At 45.0% G+C, this 17,932-nt stretch overlaps 1 protein-coding gene across 1 annotated transcript in view; it reads left to right on the forward strand.

The window, feature by feature from the left end:
* LOC126204294 (organic solute transporter alpha-like protein) overlaps positions 1 to 17,539 on the forward strand; it is a 53,386-nt gene extending 35,847 nt beyond the window's left edge. The window contains exons 5-6 of the mRNA XM_049938682.1: positions 1,615 to 1,861; positions 17,400 to 17,539. Coding sequence (XP_049794639.1) covers positions 1,615 to 1,861; positions 17,400 to 17,539 — 387 coding nt within the window. The remainder of the gene's footprint in view (positions 1 to 1,614; positions 1,862 to 17,399) is intronic.
* Positions 17,540 to 17,932: the final 393 nt, after the last annotated feature.

Consider the following 17,932-nt stretch of genomic DNA (forward strand, 5'->3'; position numbering starts at 1 on the left):
ACTTTTGATCACATAGTGTTTGTCCCAGCGTTTTCTAACAGTGAAAACAAGGATCGGTAAGGTGGCACCCCTTTCCACTTCCATGGTGAAACTTCGAATGGAGAGCATATGCCGAAGAAACATACAGTGCTGGCTATTAAAATTGCTACACCGAGAAGAAATGCAGATGATAAACGGGTATTCATTGGACAACTAGAACTGACATGTGCTTCCATTTTGACGCAATTTGGGTGTATAGATCCTGAAATCAGTACCTCAGGCCGTAATAACGGCCTTGATACTCCTGGGCATTGAGTCAAACAGAGCTTGGATGGCGTGTACAGTTACAGCTGCCCATGCAGCTTCAACACGATTCCACAGTTCATCAAGAGTAGTGACTGGCGTATTGTGACGAGCCACTTGCTCGGCCACCATTGACCAGACGTTTTCAATTGGTGAGAGATCTGGAGAATGTGTTGGCCAGTCAGCAGTCGAACATTTTCTGCATCCAGAAAGGCCCGTACAGGACCTGCAACAATCGGTCGTGCGTTATCCTGCTGAAATGTAGGGTTTCGCAGCGATCGAATGAATGGTAGAGCCACGGGTCGTAACACATGTGAACTGTAACGTCCACTGTTCAAAGTGCCGTCAATGCGAGCAGGAGGTGACCTAGACGTGTAACCAATGGCACCCCATACCATCATGCCGGTTGATACGCCAGTATGGCGATGACGAGTACACGCTTGCAATGTGTGTTCACCGCGATGTCGCCAAACACGGATGCGACCATCATGATGCTGTAAACAGAACCTGGATTCATCTGAAAAAAAAAATGACGTTTTGGCATTCGTGCAACTAGGCTCGTCGTTGAGTACACCATCGCAGGCGCTCCTGTCTGTAATGGAGCGTCAAGGGTAACCGCAGCCATGTTCTCCGAGCTGTTGTCCATGCTGCTGCAAACGTCGTCGAACTGTTAGTGCAGATGGTTGTTGTCTTGTAAACGTCCCCATCTGTTGACTCAGGGGTCGAGATGTGTGCACGATCCGTTACAACCATGTGGATAAGATGGGTGTCATCTTGACTGATAGCGATACGAGGCAGTTGGGTCCAGCACGGCGTTCCGTATTACCCTCCTGAACCCATCTATTCCATATTCTGCTAACAGTCATTGGATTCGACCAACGCGAGCAACAATGTCGCGATACGATAAACCACAATCGCGATAGGCTACAATCCGACCTTTATCAAAGTCGGAAACGTGATGGTACGCATTCCTCCTCCTTACACGAGGCATCATAACAATGTTTCACCAGGCAACGCCGGCAACTGGTGTTTGTGTATGACAAATCGGTTGGAAACTTTCCTCATGTCAGCCTTGTGTGAATGCTCTGAAAAGCCAATCATTTGCATATCACAGCATCTTCTTCCTGTCGGTTAAATTTCGCGTCTGTTGCACGTCATCTTCGTGGTGTAGCAATTTTAATGGCCAGTAGTGTAGATAACGTCTTTACTCCATGGAGCCACCACACAAATGTATCGTCTGCAGACCACCAACAGCAGTAATGTTGCAGACCTGCACTTGTTGGTGTTTCCCTATTTTCGTCCACCCCTTGTATCTGTACCTGTGGTGGACAGGCGCTGCTGGACGCGGCCTACCCGTACCTGGTGGCGGTGCAGCTGGTGTCGCTGGTGCTGGCGACGTGGGGCACGCTGTCAGTGGCCCGCGGGCTGTCCTCGGCGCTGGTCGTGGCCCACGCCACCCACAAGTTCCTGGCGCTGCAGCTGACTGTGCTGCTGCCGCAGCTGCAGTACCTCGTGGCCGGGTACGCCGCCAGCTTCTTCCTCTGCTCCGCGCCCTTCACTCCCGTCTTCTGGGCCAACCGTAAGTCCCATATCTCTCTCTCTCTCTCTCTCTCTCTCTCTCTCTCTCTCTCTCTCTCACACACACACACACACACACACACACACACACACACACACACAGACGCGCGCGCGCGCGTGCGCGCGCGTGCGACCGCGCGCGCGCTTATACACATACACATACCCTCGCGCGAAACGTTAGAGCTGCATTTTCAGGTACATATAAATAAAGAAGAACTGGACACGAGGGATTTAAATGGTTCAAATGGCTCTGAGCACTATGGGACTTAACTTCTGAGGTCATCAGTCCCTGAAACTTAGAACTATTTAAACCTAACTAACCTAATGACATCACACACATCCATGCCCGAGGCAGGATTCGAATCTGCGACCGTAGCGGTCGCGCGGTTCCAGACTGTAGCGCTTAGAACCGCTCGGCCACACCCGCCGGCTGAGGGATTTACAATAAAAAAGACATAGATACGGCAAGGATATAGGGAGAAAAAAAATACGCTGAGGTGACAAAAGTCTGGGGATTGTGATATGCACATATGCAAATGGGACAGTATCGCGTACACACGGTACGAAAAGGCAGTGCACTGGCGGAGCTGTTCTTTGTACTGAGGAGATTTATCTCAAAATGTGTAAGATTCAATTATGGCCTCACGACGGGAACTAACAGACTTTGAACGCGGAATGGTAGTAGGAGCTCGACGCATGACACATTTTTTTTCGGAAATCTTTGAGGGATTCAATATTCGGAGATCCACAGTGTCAAGACTGTGACGAGCACACCAAATTTCAGGCGTTACACAACACCAGGGACAACGCAGTGGCTCGACGGCATTCATTTAAGGACCGAGAGCAGCGGCGTTTGCGTAGAGTTGGGAATCCCAACAGACAAACAATAGTGCGTGAAATAACCGCATAAATCGATTTGGAACGTACTACTAACGTATCCGTTAGGACAGTGCGGCGAAATTTGGCGTTAAGGGGCTATGGCAGCAGAGGACCGATGTGAGCACCTTTGCTAACACCACGACATCGCCCGCAGAGCCTCTCCTAGGCTCGTCACCATATCGGTTGGACCCCAGACGACTGGAAAACCGTGGCCTGGTCAGATGAGTCCCGATTTCGATTGGCAAAAGCTGATGACAGCGTTCGAGTGTGGTGCAGATCTCAGGAAGCCATGGACCCAAGTTGTCACCAAGCCACTGTGCGAGATGGTGGTAGCTCCATGATGGTGTGTGATTTGTTTACATGAAATGGACTGTGCCCTGTGGTCCAACTTACAAGGGGAGGCCGCCAATTGTGAAATTCAGATTCGATTCATACTGCGCGTAATAAAAGCTCATGGCCAGAGGTGTAATGTGGCAAAGCATCAAGATGCACTTCTCAGCCGTTGTCATGAAACTCGACAGTTAAAATAAACCGTTGCGGTGAAATACTCTCTACGATTAATAATTTTCTACAGCGCCGTGGCGCAGCGGTAAGCGCTCGGGGTCGTAATCCGAAGGTCGGCGGATCGAATCTCGCGTCATGCAACTTTTTTTTTTTTTAGTATTTGTTTTTTGTAATTCAAATGTGTGTATAAACACACACACACGCACACGCACACGCACACGCACACGCACACACACACACACACACACACACACACACACACACACACATATATATATATATATATATATATATATATATATATATATATTCCCGGCAACAGGTTGCAACAATTATGCATATAATAAGTTGTTGAAAGTCGTTTGTCGTGGAAAAACTGGCGACTTCGAACATCATTATGTTTTCCGCAAACAAAGTTGTATTTCACAAATGTTATTAATTGTCTTCATAATGTTAACCACGTATAGTTAACGGAAGACGTAGAAACGATATTCCGAAACGAATACGTATAGCGTAAGTCAAATGTTCGAATTAGAATAGAAACCCCACGAACACAAATTTGCTGTGGCAGGTAATAAATATAAACTCCGTTAATCGCTCGTTACACTTGAAGGACAGATGTTGAATGGGCCGAAACGAGCCGCCGCATAACAGCGTAGTTGCCTGCTAACTTCGAAAGAAGGTAGATGCGGTCCCTAGCGCAACTTATAACACCGTCGAAAATCAGTGCGGACGTGAGAGCTTTGGTACAGGCGTGAGATTCGACCCGGTAACCTTCAGATTACGAAACCGAGCGCTAACCGCTGCGCCACTGCGCTGTAGGACACTGTTAACCGTAGAGAGTATTTCACCGCAACGGTTTATTTTAACTGTCGATTTTCTCGACAACGGCTGAGAAGTGCATCTTCGTGCTTTGCCACATTACACCTCTAGCCATGAGCTTTTATTATGCGCAGTATGAATCGAATCTGAATTTCACAATTGGTGGCCTCCCCTTGTTAGCCGATCAATTACTGGAAATGGCTATATTCCGCTACTTGGAGACTATTTACAGCCATTCGTGGACTTCATATTCCCAAACAACGATTGTGTCACGTCATCTGGCCACAACTCTTCGCCATGGTTTGCAGAACATTCTGAACAGTTCGAGCGAATGATTTGGCCACCAAGATCGTTAGACATGAATCCCATTGAACGTTTATAGGACTTAATCGAGAGGTTAGTTCGTGCGGGAACTCCTCTGCTTGCAACACTTTCGCATTTATGGGAGGCGATAAAGGAAGCATGGCTGAATATTTCTTCAGGGGACTGCCAACGACTTGTTGAGACCATGCAACATAGTGTTGCTGCACTACGCCGGGCAAAAGGAAGTCCGACACGGTCTTAGGAGGTATTCCACGACTTTCGTCACCTCATTGGATAAAACGATATATGACACACAGCTTACAAAACACATTTATGTACAGTAGTCACCTTACATGTCTTCGAATCATTTATATGAAAAAGTACAGCTCATTGCGCGTCCCATCACTCTCAGTCAGTATACAATAAATTTGTCTAAACAGAGACAAAAGTCAAAATTCAAAATGTTCAGAAAGAAGACCATGAAAGAAGATCAGCTCTTAAAGGACAATAAAGCCCGAGTTCGAGTCTGCAGAGTGAATGTATCGTTCTGGAAACATCCCCCAGACTGTGGCTAAGCCATTTCTCCGCAATATCCTTTCTTCCAGGAGTGCTGGTTCTGCAAGGTTCACAGAAGAGCTTCTGTGAAGTTTGAGTTACGAGACAAGGTACTGGCATTATTGAAGCTGTCGGGACGGGTCGTGAGCCGTGCTTGGATCGATGGTAGAGCACTTGCCCGCGAAAGGTAAAGGTCCCGAGTTCGAGTCTGTCTGACACATAGTTTAATCTGCCACGAAGTTGCAAGGAAAAGGGACTTATCGATGAACAATTATATTAAAAAGTGGTCGTGATCATAAGGTATGACGCAGTGGAAAGCATCAAAATAGGGCCATAGAATAACATTAGAACGGATAAAAGAACGGTAAAGAGGTGAAAAACAAACTAGTCTTACCGGAACGGATCTAATGCATGTTAGCAAGAACCGTCACGGCAGCTGCAAGCAGAATACTGAACGCGTGGGTTTCCGGTAAGACTTGTTTATTTGTTCTACATCTCTTTGCCGTTCTTTTATCCATTCCAGTTTTACTTTCATGACCTTTTTTCGTGGTTTTCACTATTTCCTGTCTTATGGTCACAACTACTATTTAATATAATTGTTCATTGTCAAGCCCCTTTTACAGCTTTATTGGCCTTTCGAAGCTGACTTGCTTTTATAACCATTCTCTTCATTCCGCCTGTTTTAAATTTTGGCTTTCACCACTATTTCGACGAATTGATTATAACATTACTGAGAACGATGGGACGTCCAGTGCATTCAAACTTCTCATGTGAAAGATCTGAAAATTTCCAGTATCCCTGGATTGTTGCCAGTTCCTTTTTTTTTTTTTTTTATCCCTCGTACGCTATTCTGCTTTATTTAGATGTACCTAAAGATGCATTTCTAACGTTGTGAAACCGGTGGCACTATTGAAGGAACTTAGAACAGCTCTTCGCAGCTTACTTTTCAAGAACGCACGCTTTAAGCTGCGGATGGCTATATTATAAAATTGGCTGTTGGTCCGATTGATTTAGTTTAGTCGTTAGAGGACTACCATTTGGTTGCTAAACTGACATTTATGAAAGTATAAAAAATAATGGACGCCATTTATGAAAATATCAAATTCCTCTGGATTCTTAACAGTTCCTTTTTTCTTCTTTTTTTTATTTATAAATCCCTCATACACTATTCTTTATTTAGATGTACCTAAATATGCAACTCTGATGTTGTGAAACCGGTACTGCTATTGAAAGAACGTATTATAGCTCTTTGCAGTTTATTTTTGAAGATTGCATACTTTCAGCTGCGGATCCTACATTATTGTCCGATTGACTTAGTCGTTAGAGGACTACCATTTGGTTGCTAAATTCACATGAATTTATGAAAGTAGAAGACATAATGGACACCAGTTATCAAAATATCAAATATCATACAATGGATTTATGACAACGAGAACGGGAAGAATCTACATCACCAAGTAGAATTAACAGTACAATTCCCTCGGTAAGAGAGAGATCGAAAATTAAATATATTCAGTCGACTAAAGGACTTTTACACTTTTTATCAGGTCATGGATAACATGAAATATACGAGGATTTGTAACAGATACGGAAAATGCTAACCCTGGAATGTGAATAGGTGTATGAGGTGGGCATTCAGTAGCTTTTTACCTTCCAGGGTCTTTCTTATGCAGAAGTTGTCGGAGAACAGAGGTGGGTTTCGACCACGCAAATTGTCAACTAATTAACTCGTGTTGCAGAACAGATGGAGCTACTAGAAACTATATCACAAGCAGCTACACAGTAGAGCCACATTAATGTTGCCACTGCCAACGTTCGGAGCGAACGTGTAACAACAGCTCACAAACGCCAGGTGGCAGTATTAGTAGTGGCAGGTACAGGGTGTTTCAAAAATTACCGGTATATTTGAAACGGCAATAAAAACTAAACGAGCAGCGATAGAAATACACCGTTTGTTGCAATATGCTTGGGACAACAGTACATTTTCAGGCGGACAAACTTTCGAAATTACAGTAGTTACAATTTTCAACAACAGATGGCGCTGCAAGTGATATGAAAGATATAGACGACAACGCAGTCTGTGTGTGCGCCATTCTGTACGTCGTCTTTCTGCTGTAAGCGTGTGCTGTTCACAACGTGCAAGTGTGCTGTGGACAACATGGTTTATTCCTTAGAACAGAGGATTTTTCTGGTTTTGGAATTCCACCGCCTAGAACACAGTGTTGTTGCAACAAGTCGAACTTTTCAACGGAGGTTTAATGTAACCAAAGGACCGAAAAGCGATACAATAAAGGATCTGTTTGAAAAATTTCAACGGACTGGGAACGTGACGGATGAACGTGCTGGAAAGGTAGGGCGACCGCGTACGGCAACCACAGAGGGCAACGCGCAGCTAGTGCAGCAGGTGATCCAACAGCGGCCTCGGGTTTCCGTTCACCGTGTTGCAGCTGCGGTCCAAATGACGCCAACGTCCACGTATCGTCTCATGCGCCAGAGTTTACACCTCTATCCATACAAAATTCAAACGCGGCAACCCCTCAGCGCCGCTACCATTGCTGCACGAGAGACATTCGCTAACGATATAGTGCACAGGATTGATGACGGCGATATGCATGTGGGCAGCATTTGGTTTACTAACGAAGCTTATTTTTACCTGGACGGCTTCGTCAATAAACAGAACTGGCGCATATGGGAACCGAAAAGCCCCATGTTGCAGTCCCATCGTCTCTGCATCCTCAAAAAGTACTGGTCTGGGCCGCCATTTCTTCCAAAGGAATCATTGGCCCATTTTTCAGATCCGAAACGATTACTGCATCACGCTATCTGGACATTCTTCGTGAATTTGTGGCGGTACAAACTGCCTTAGACGACACTGCGAACACCTCGTGGTTTATGCAAGATGGTGCCCGGCCACATCGCACGGCCGACGTCTTTAATTTCCTGAATGAATATTTCGATGATCGTGTGATTGCTTTGGGCTATCCGAAACATACAGGAGGCGGCGTGGATTGGCCTCCCTATTCGCCAGACATGAACCCCTGTGACTTCTTTCTGTGGGGACACTTGAAAGACCAGGTGTACCGCCAGAATCCAGAAACAATTGAACAGCTGAAGCAGTACATCTCATCTGCATGTGAAGCCATTCCACCAGACACGTTGTCAAAGGTTTCGGGTAATTTCATTCAGAGACTACGCCATATTATTGCTACGCATGGTGGATATGTGGAAAATATCGTACTATAGAGTTTCCCAGACCGCAGCGCCATCTGTTGTTGACAATTGTAACTACTGTAATTTCGAAAGTTTGTCTGCCTGAAAATGTACTGTTGTCCCAAGCATATTGCAACAAACGGTGTATTTCTATCGCTGCTCGTTTAGTTTGTATTGCAGTTTCAAATATACCGGTCATTTTTGAAACACCCTGTATATAAAGTGTGTCGGTGTGTCGCGAAAAAAGACGTTGTCGTAACGTGGAACGGACGTCCAAAAGGTCTTAACCAGTGGCTTTCGGGCCAAAGGCGAAAGTGTTTCCGAAACGGCTAACCCTGTAAAGTATTTACATGCTACCGTAGTTAAAGTATACCGTGCACGGAAAATCTGCGCTGTCCGCACCTCGTTCCGAAGCAACTGTGGTGCATTATCTGCTATGGAGGACAGCGTCGAACGACGGTTGCAGAGATCTGCACGGGCGAATAGACGTGGAATTGTTGAGCATATGACCAGAGGGCACCAACAGTGTCTCCTCGACAAACCCTGCTGCTTGTGGGCCTCACACCAAGTGCCAGGTTCGTGCACGCATGCTGACTGCTGGTCGTTGCCGACGAAGGCTGGAATTTACACGCCAGTACCGCAACCGAACAACCATTGAGTGACGACAGGTAGCCTTTCCAGACGAACCACGTTTTATGCTCCATCAGACAAATTGTCATTGGCACGTACAGAGTGAGAAAACTGAAAGCAAAGACTCTGCAATCAAGAGATTGTGTTCTGGTCTGGGGAATGTTTTCGTGGCATTCCTTGGCTTATCAAGTCGTTCTGGAAGGTCCAGTGGATCAAGACAAGTATGCATCTATCTTTGTGTACCATGTCCATCCGTCTATGCTGTTTTTCCTCGGCATGGTGGCATCTTCCAGCAGGACAATGCAACATGTCACACAGCTCGCAGAGTACATGCGTGGTTCGAAGACTACTAGGGTGAGCTTAACGTACTCCCCTGGTTACCAAATTTCCTGGATTTCAGCCCAATCGAGAATCAGTGGGAGCACCTCCATCGGAATGTTCGTGCCTTGGATAGTCTTCGGAGGAGCCTAGCGCAGCTGGCAACAGCACTGCTTCCGACATGGCTCCACATCTCCATCAGTACCTCCTAGAACCTCACTGATCCTCTTCCTACACGTCTCGCTCTGTGAAAGGTAGTTTTTCTAGCTTTTGATACGTGGTCATATTAATCTGATAGACAGTGCAGATTACTTGAGAAATGCTCTGCAGAACGAGATAGCAAAATAAAGTGTTGTGTGCTGAGTGAAGAATGCACGCATTTTCAGCAAAGGGAAAGCTACACTCAATCAAGACAGGTAGACATCTGCAGCTCTATATACCATGGCCATCATGTTTTGGACTACGTCTTGAGAATGGTGACTCAACAACTGTAACCGAGACTGTAGCAGATTCGGCGAAAGAGAATCCCTGGCAGCTCACGGCGCTGTTGCTAGCTTTCAGCTGTGAAGTGCAAATGACTGCATGCGAAAACAATAGTCGTCTACACAGTTGCGACAATGTTGAGGCGTTGCCATAGAGAAGTGTACATTATTACATTACCTGTGGTTGAGGCAGGCACACGAGGCAACTGTGCCTAGCCCACTGCAGCTGTAGGGATCTCCTTTCGCAGAGTCTAGTAAGATATCACAGGTGATGAATGAAATAACAAGAATACTTCCCTGTCTATTTCGAAATAGGCTAGGAGAAGCCAAAGGAGTGGGACCAGGTGAAGACTGTGTCTCTACGTTCCTCACAGTTCTTCGTTATGTAAATAAATGTGTCACGTGTGGTGGGATGTAGTGTAGAGGTTGAAACACAGTTACTAGTGAAACGAGCTCCTCTCCAGACCGTGAACGTCCAAGGGATGTCTACCAGCCACCATGTAATTCCCTGCCTTGCGTCGTTATGCGGATGTGGTATGGAGGGGCATGTGGTCAGTAGAATGATCTCCCAGCTCTCCAGACTGTGGAGCAGCCACTACTCGGTGAAGTAGCTGCTCAGTTGGCATCAAAAGGCTGAGTGTATCCTTTAGCAGTCCTCCCTCCGAGGGAGATTCCTTGGTATTATCAGGAATCAAGCCTGGATTCTGGACACGGCAGACACCTAAGCTGACCACACAGCTATGGGGTGACCAACAGTTAATAGTAGTGCTTGATAATCTTTGTATTGAGACAAAATTACACTTAACAAATATTGAAATAACGGGAGTGGTCTCGCAATGTAGTGATCCCACCCACGTCCAAGTCAGCTACGGGCGGTTACTGGTCTCTCTTCACAACCTATGCTAAGTCATAGGAAATTGTATACGAAACAGAAACCACAGTTAAAGGATAAACCAGAGCGTTCGATATCAAACTTTGACTTTCACTAAAGATATATCAAGTCTTAAGGTGCTACAAAATCTTAATTAGAAAATGGCTCTCGATATTATTACACGTTCCATTTTGCAAAAATATAAGCATGAAATGCAGACTCATACAAATTCTTAATAATAAATTTTGACACTTACCGAACAGTTCGGTTTTTGGGCCGGGACAAACTATAATCTAAAATACCAACCAGAAAATCACAGTAATAGTACAATATACAAAACGAAACAATCAGAGACGATATAGGATTAGTTTTTAAAAAATGCAGAAAACTCCATATCGATGCAAACCAGCTTCAGCTTGTATCGAAAGCATCGGTTGACATTATACCTTCAGACCGATGCTAATACAAAAAGCCAAGAGACGGATACCAATAAAGAAACCCATATGCATAGCAAAATATCGCACAAAATAACGAAAGGCGGCATCGAAAACAGCAGATGAGCTATATAGCACTACTTCCAGCGCTATTTCTTATACAAAAATCCAAATACCGAAAGCATTACAAAAAGGCAACACCAACTCACATGGAAAAAAAAATTTGGGAAAGCTAACGGAAAGCGGTATAAAACGTCATGCCTCAAGTTAAAACACTGATACCAACACAAGAAGCCAAATACCGAAGGTATTACAAAAATCCAAAAGACGGTATGTATACACAATGGGAAAAATCTCTAAAACTAAGAAAAGGTGGTATCGAAAACACGATGTAAGCTGTATAGTTAAACTTAATACGTCGATGCCAATACAGAAAGCCAAAATGTAATATGAATATATACAAAGTCAAAAATTGCTATGAATAACGAAATGCCCTATCGAAAATGTCACCTGACCTATATAGCTCAACTGGAAATGCTGATACCAATGTAGAGCCAATATCTATGGAAGTAATTAACTTTGATACGGACTGTAAATCGCGTTCTGGAGAAGTATGTGTCGAATAAATGGATTAAGAACGGGAAAGACCCACCGTGGTCTACTTACAACATTCGGAAAATGCTGAGGAAGCAAAGGTTGTTGTACTCCCGGTTCAAAAGCGAACACCCAAATGACGATAGACAAACATTAATAGAGATTAGTGTGTCTGTAGAAAGATCAATTCGCGAAGCATACGAGTACCGCTGTCATACCTTGGCAAAGGATCTTACTGAGAATCAGAGGAAATTCTTGTTTCTTGGCAAAATCGCTAAACGGGGCGAAGGCTTCTATCCAGTCACTGGTGTAGCAATAGAAGACAGCAATAAGAAAGGTGAAGGTTTTACTTTAGCGTTTAAGATACCGTTCGCGCATGAGGATCATACAACGTACTGCTGTTTGACTTTCGCGCAGACTCCGATATGGAGGAAATAGTAATAGTTGTCCCTCGTATAGAAAAACAGTTGAAACAGTTGAAAACGAATTAATCGCCAGGTTCGGACTGAAACCCAATTCGGTTGAACAAAGAGTAGTCTACGACAAAGGCTTCCAGCGCAAAGTCCCAAACGATGGAAAAAGGCGGAGCTGACTTCTGTGTATAAGAAGGGTGAAAGAACGGACCCGAAAAATTACAGGCCAATATCCTTAACTTCACTTTCCTTCAGACTTCCTAAACATATTCTTCGTTCGATTACAATAAATTTCCTTGAAGCGAGAAAGCTTTCACCCACAAATCAGCACTGATTTAGAAATAATCGCACAGGCGAAATTCTGCTTGCCCTTTTCTCAGATGATATCCTGCGATCCATGGATGGAGGACAACAAGCAGATTCCACATTCCTACAATTCGGAAAAGCGTTTAACACAGTGGCCCACTTCAAACTGTTAACGAAGATGTGAGCATACGGAGTTGGTTAGTAGATATATGACTAGCTCGAAGGCTTCTTAAATGGTAGAACTCAAAACGTTGTCCTTGACCGCGAGTCTTCATCAGAGACAAGAGTATCGTCAGGAATGGCCCAGGGACGTACGGTATGATCGCTATTATTATTTATGTACATAAATCATCTGATGGATAGGGTGAGCAGCAATCTCCAGCAGCTGGCTGGTGATGTTGTTTGTGTATGGGGAACTGTCGACGATGAGTGACTGTAGGAGGACACAAGATGACTTAAACTGAATTTCTGGTTGGTGTGATGAATAGGAACTAGTTCTAAATCTAGAAAAATATTATTTAATACTGTACTGCCTACACAGGGTGGTCCATTGATCGTGACCGGGCCGAATATCTCACGAAATAAGCGTCAAACGAAAAAAACTACAAGCAACAAAACTCGTCTAGCTTGAAGGGGGAAACAAGATGGCGCTATGGTGGCCCGCTAGATGACACTGCCATAGGTTAAACGGATATCAACTGCGTTGTTTAAAAATAGGAACCCGCATTTTTTATTACATATTCGTGTAGTACGTAAAGAAATATGAATGTTTTAGTCGGACCACTTTTTTCGCTTTGTGATAGATGGCGCTGTAATAGTGTCAAACATATAAGTACATGGTATCACGTAACATTCCGCTAGTGCGGACGGTATTTGCTTCGTATTACATTACCCGTGTGAAAATGGACCGTTTACCAATTGCGGAAAAGGTCGATATCGTGTAGATGTATGGCTATTGTGATCAAAATGCCCAACGGGCGTGTGCTATGTATACTGCTCGGTATCCTGGACGACATCATCCAAGTGTCCGGACCGTTCTCCGGATAGTTACGTTATTTAAAGAAACAGGAAGTGTTCAGCCACGAGTGAAACGTCAACCACGACCTGCAACAAATGATGATGCCCAAGTAGGTGTTTCAGCTGTTGTCGCGGCTGATCCTCACATCAGTAGCAGACAAATTGCCGGAGAATCGGGAATCTCAAAAACGTCGGTGTTGAGAATGCTACACAAACATCGATTGCACCCGTACCATATTTCTATGCACCAGGCATTGCATGGCGACGACTTTGAACGAAGTGTACAGTTCTGCCACTGGGCACAAGAGAAATTACGGGACGATGACAGATTTTTTTGCAGGCGTACTATTTAGCGACGAAACGTCATTCACCAACATCGGTAAAGTAAACCGGCGTAATATGCACTATTGGGCAACGGAAAATGCACGATGGCTGCGACAAGTTAATGTATGGTGCGGCATTATTGGTGGAACGATAATTTGCCCCCATTTTATCGATGGCAATCTTAATGGTGCAATATATGCTGTCTTCCTACGTAATGTTATACAGATGTTACTACAAGATGTTTAACTGCATGACAGGATGGCGATGTACTTCCAACATGATGGATGTCCGGCACGCAGCTCGCGTGCGGTTGAAGCGGTATTGAGTAGCATATTTCATGACAGGTGGATTGGTCGTCGAAGCACCATACCATGGCCCGCACGTTCACCGGATCTGACGTCCCCGGATTTCTTTCTGTGGGGAAAGTTGAAGGATATTTGCTACCGTCATCCACCGACAACGCCTGACAACGTGCGTCAGCGCATTCTCAATGCATGTGCGAACATTACGGAAGGCGAACTACTCGCTGTTGAGAGGAATGTCGTTACATGTATTGCCAAATGCATTGACGTTGACGGACATCATTTTGAGCGTTTATTGCATTAATGTGGTATTTACAGGTAATCACGCTGTAACAGCATGAGTTCTCAGAAATGATAAGTTCATAAAGGTACATCTATCACATTGGAATAACCGAAATAAAATGTTCAAACGTACTTATGTTCTGTATTTTAATTTAAAAAATCTACCTGTTACCAACTGTTCGTCTAAAATTGTGAGCCACATGTTTGTGACTATTACAGAGCCACCTGTGACAAAGTTAAAAAAGTCGTCCAACTAAGACATTCATATTTATTTACATACTACACGAATATGTAATAAAAAATGGGGGTTCCTATTTAAAAAAAAAACGCAGTTGATATCCGCTTGACCTATGGCAGCGCCATCTAGCGGGACCACCATAGCGCCGCCGGGTTCCCCCTTCAAGCTAGACAAGTTTCGTTCTTTGTAGTTTTTTCGTTTGACGCTTATTTCGTGATATTTTTGGCCCGGTCACGATCTACAGCTACATCTACATACATACTTCGCAATCCACCATACGGTTCGTGGCGGAGGGTACCTCGTACCACAACTAGCATCTTCTCTCCTTGTTCCACTCCCAAACAGAACGAGGGAAAAATGTGTGCCTATATGCCTCTGTATCTCTCCCCCCCCCCTCCCCTGAGACCCTGCACCCCATACTTGCCTCTCTCCTTCCCGCATCCCTCCCTACCTGTCCCTCTTCCGCGCTCCCCCCGCTCACCTCCCTCATCTCTTCCCCTCCCTCCCTTCTCCAGGTCTCCCTCATCTCCTAGCGCCTGGCAGATCCTCTATATTGCTCTTCATCAGTGTGCCACATCAGTGTTTTTTAGTGCTGTTTTTCGTGTGCGTCAAGAGGTGTGCTTTTAATTGTGTCCTGCCTTGAGGTCCGCCGTCAGTGTTACGTTATGTGCTATGCCATCCGTCGCTACATTTATGCTCCAGTCATACTGTGCCTTGTGTTCTTTTAACCGTCGCAGTGTGTGGCTTTTAGTGTGTGCTACTTTTAAACGGTTTTTTATCTCCATTTTACGGTCACCCCGTTTTTTGTCTATTGCCTTCCATTATGTTCCCCTTTTTTATATCTATGTTCACCTTATTCTCTCCTTTGCTGTTTTTAAATGTCTTCTATTGTTTTGTTCTATGTCTTTCGGCTGAAGAGCAGCGCTTATGCTGCTGCCAGCCCGCCCCGATGGGGAATTGAAATACAATAAAGGAAAAAAAAAACCCTAATCTCTCTTATCTTATCTTCCCGCGAAATGTAAGTTGGCTGCAGTAAAACTGTACAGCAGTCAGTCTCAAATGCTGGTTCTCTAAATTTCCTCAGTAGCGATTCACGAAAAGAACGCCTCCTTTTCTCCAGAGACTCCCACCCGAGTTCCTGAAGCATTTCCGTAACACTCGCGTGATGATCAAACCTACCAGTAACCAATCTAGCAGCCCGCCTCTGAATTGCTTCTATGTCCTTTCTCAATCCGACCTGACAGGGATCCCAAACGCTGGAGCAATACTCAAGAATAGGTCGTGTTAGTGTTTTATAAACGGTCTCCTAAACAGATGAACCACATCTTCCCAAAATTCTACCAATGAATCGAAGACGACTGTCCGCCTTCCCTACAACTGCCATTACGATCAATGGACCAGCCTGTATACCAGGCAAGTCATCTGGTGACACGTACTGCAGCAAGTTTGTTGGATTATAAGTCACTCAAATGCAATGCAGATGGCTACAGCTGAAATCTGGATATGCAATAATGTTTTAAAAATGGGATTGCAGCTAACTGCTATGTTCCTATCGTTCTTTATTAGATTGATTGCAGCGCGTCCAGAGGCATTTAAGTCGCCACGTTCCAAGCGCGAACGGAACATCAAGAAATTTTAATAAATGATACAGTGGGCAGTAGGCTGTGTCATGCGTTTCCCATTCGTTTACAAAGTGTAGTAGCCGTAGATATGAGTGTGTTGTGTACATAGTTCCGTGTAGTCAGCGCGTACACAACTTTCCCACTAGAGCGCGCCCCGCTAAGCACAACAGCGCAGGCACAGCGCTCGTCCGTCTCCGCTCTACGAGATGGCGCTGCCATAAAGACGGACCAAATTCTGCTTCCGCCGATGCGCGTATTAATATGTAACGCAGCCAATGAGATTGCTGCTAACGTAGAACCTTTTCTCCTCGCGGATCACACTCGCGCAGTGATACCTGAACGCTCGAGGTATTATAACGAGTGTACCGACCTCCGATTAGTCCCCCCATCTGCCTTTGGCTCGGGAGTGTCATCTTTGTGCTGCCACTTTCGTGCAGTGTTCTCCAGTGAGTGTTCTACAGTGCGTGTTTTACAGTGAGTGTTCCGTGTTGTGTTTTTTGGGACTTGTTGCGAACGGCCATCATACTGTCGCTGGGTGTGCCTTTTATCTCTTGCGAACAGAAACCAGACTGTCGCCGTGTTTTTTTAATTGTGTGTCTACTATGTTACTTGTCTGATTCCTGTGTATTTTATCTACATTGCCAACCCCTTTTGCTTTCTGTTTTAACTTTCCGCACTTTTACGCCATTTTACACTTTAAATCACCATTTTATCGCCTGTTTTACCTTGTTTCTTTCTTCTTCCTTTATTTAAAAAAAGTCTGTAGGCTGTAGAGCAGCGTAGTAAGCTGCTGCCAGCCCGCTCCCTTCGGGGGGAATTGAAATTCAATAAAGAAAAAAAAATCCGATTAGTCAGTCTGCATTAGTCTGCACCAGTCTGCATTAGTCTGCATTTGTCTGTAGTCAAGTTTCAGTCTGCGCCTAATAAGATTATCATATTCATGTACATAGCCATGAAGAGAAAAAATGTATAGACACTTTGTCAAGTATCAGAGATATGTGAGGATAAGATTAACATACCAAGACCAAAGGAACTTCAGATTGTCAACTGTAAATAGCATCCGGAATCAAGTTAAGTAAGGTTTATGATTGTATTTATTTTAATAAATGTGTGTGAAAATTAATCAAGTTCTGTTTAAAGTTGGTCACCGTCAACCTGCTACTCTAAGCGTGCAAGTGGCATTTCTATCGTCTGACCTAACGGCAGAAGATAAACACGCCACGATAAGACCACGAGACGTGATGCTGACACTCGCCTACTTCGTTAGAGCGACAAGTCAAATAATCTGATGGTGTGTGAACCGAAGGTCTTACAGTACGCACCCCACAGAGTGTAAATATAGGCGGCGCCATTTGGTGCGGCTTGTTATCGCGGCTGGTCCCCCTGCCCTGCCGTGCCACAACTGCAGCTACACCCCGCCTTCTCTTCCGCAGTGGTGGTGAACGTGCTGACGCTGCTGGAGGTTTTGGCCCTCAGCCTGTGGGCCTTCCAGCTCTACTGCCGCCAGGAGCCGGGCTTCCGCCGCTTGCCGGACGACACGGAGGTGGTCCGGCCAGCCAGCTGGCTGGCTTAACCACGACCACCAGCGACGATGGGCGAGTTGATTCTCATCAGCAGCTGAATGTCATGTGAACTACGTGAAGTTCCTGGTTACACTTCAACATCTACAACATACGTAGCCTTCCACCTACGAGTATTCAATGCTACTTATCTTTAAACGGCTTGTAAAGTGCTACCGTACGAAGTGCGCTAAGAGTGACTGCTAACAATCTCACTGAGTAAAAGGTCAGTCGACCATCAGGAGCCATCACCCTAATGCCGTCTAAAACAACCTTAGAAAAAGAATCACTCTGCTTACTGTTTAGATGAGGCCCGCCACGAATTCCTCTCTTATGTCAACGCGAATTCCTTTCCTTTCCCAGTCTTCTCATCTCAGAGCAACACTGGCAAACTACGTCCTCAATTA

This window comes from Schistocerca nitens, chromosome 9 (assembly GCF_023898315.1).
Source record: "Schistocerca nitens isolate TAMUIC-IGC-003100 chromosome 9, iqSchNite1.1, whole genome shotgun sequence".
NCBI lineage: Eukaryota > Metazoa > Arthropoda > Insecta > Orthoptera > Acrididae > Schistocerca > Schistocerca nitens.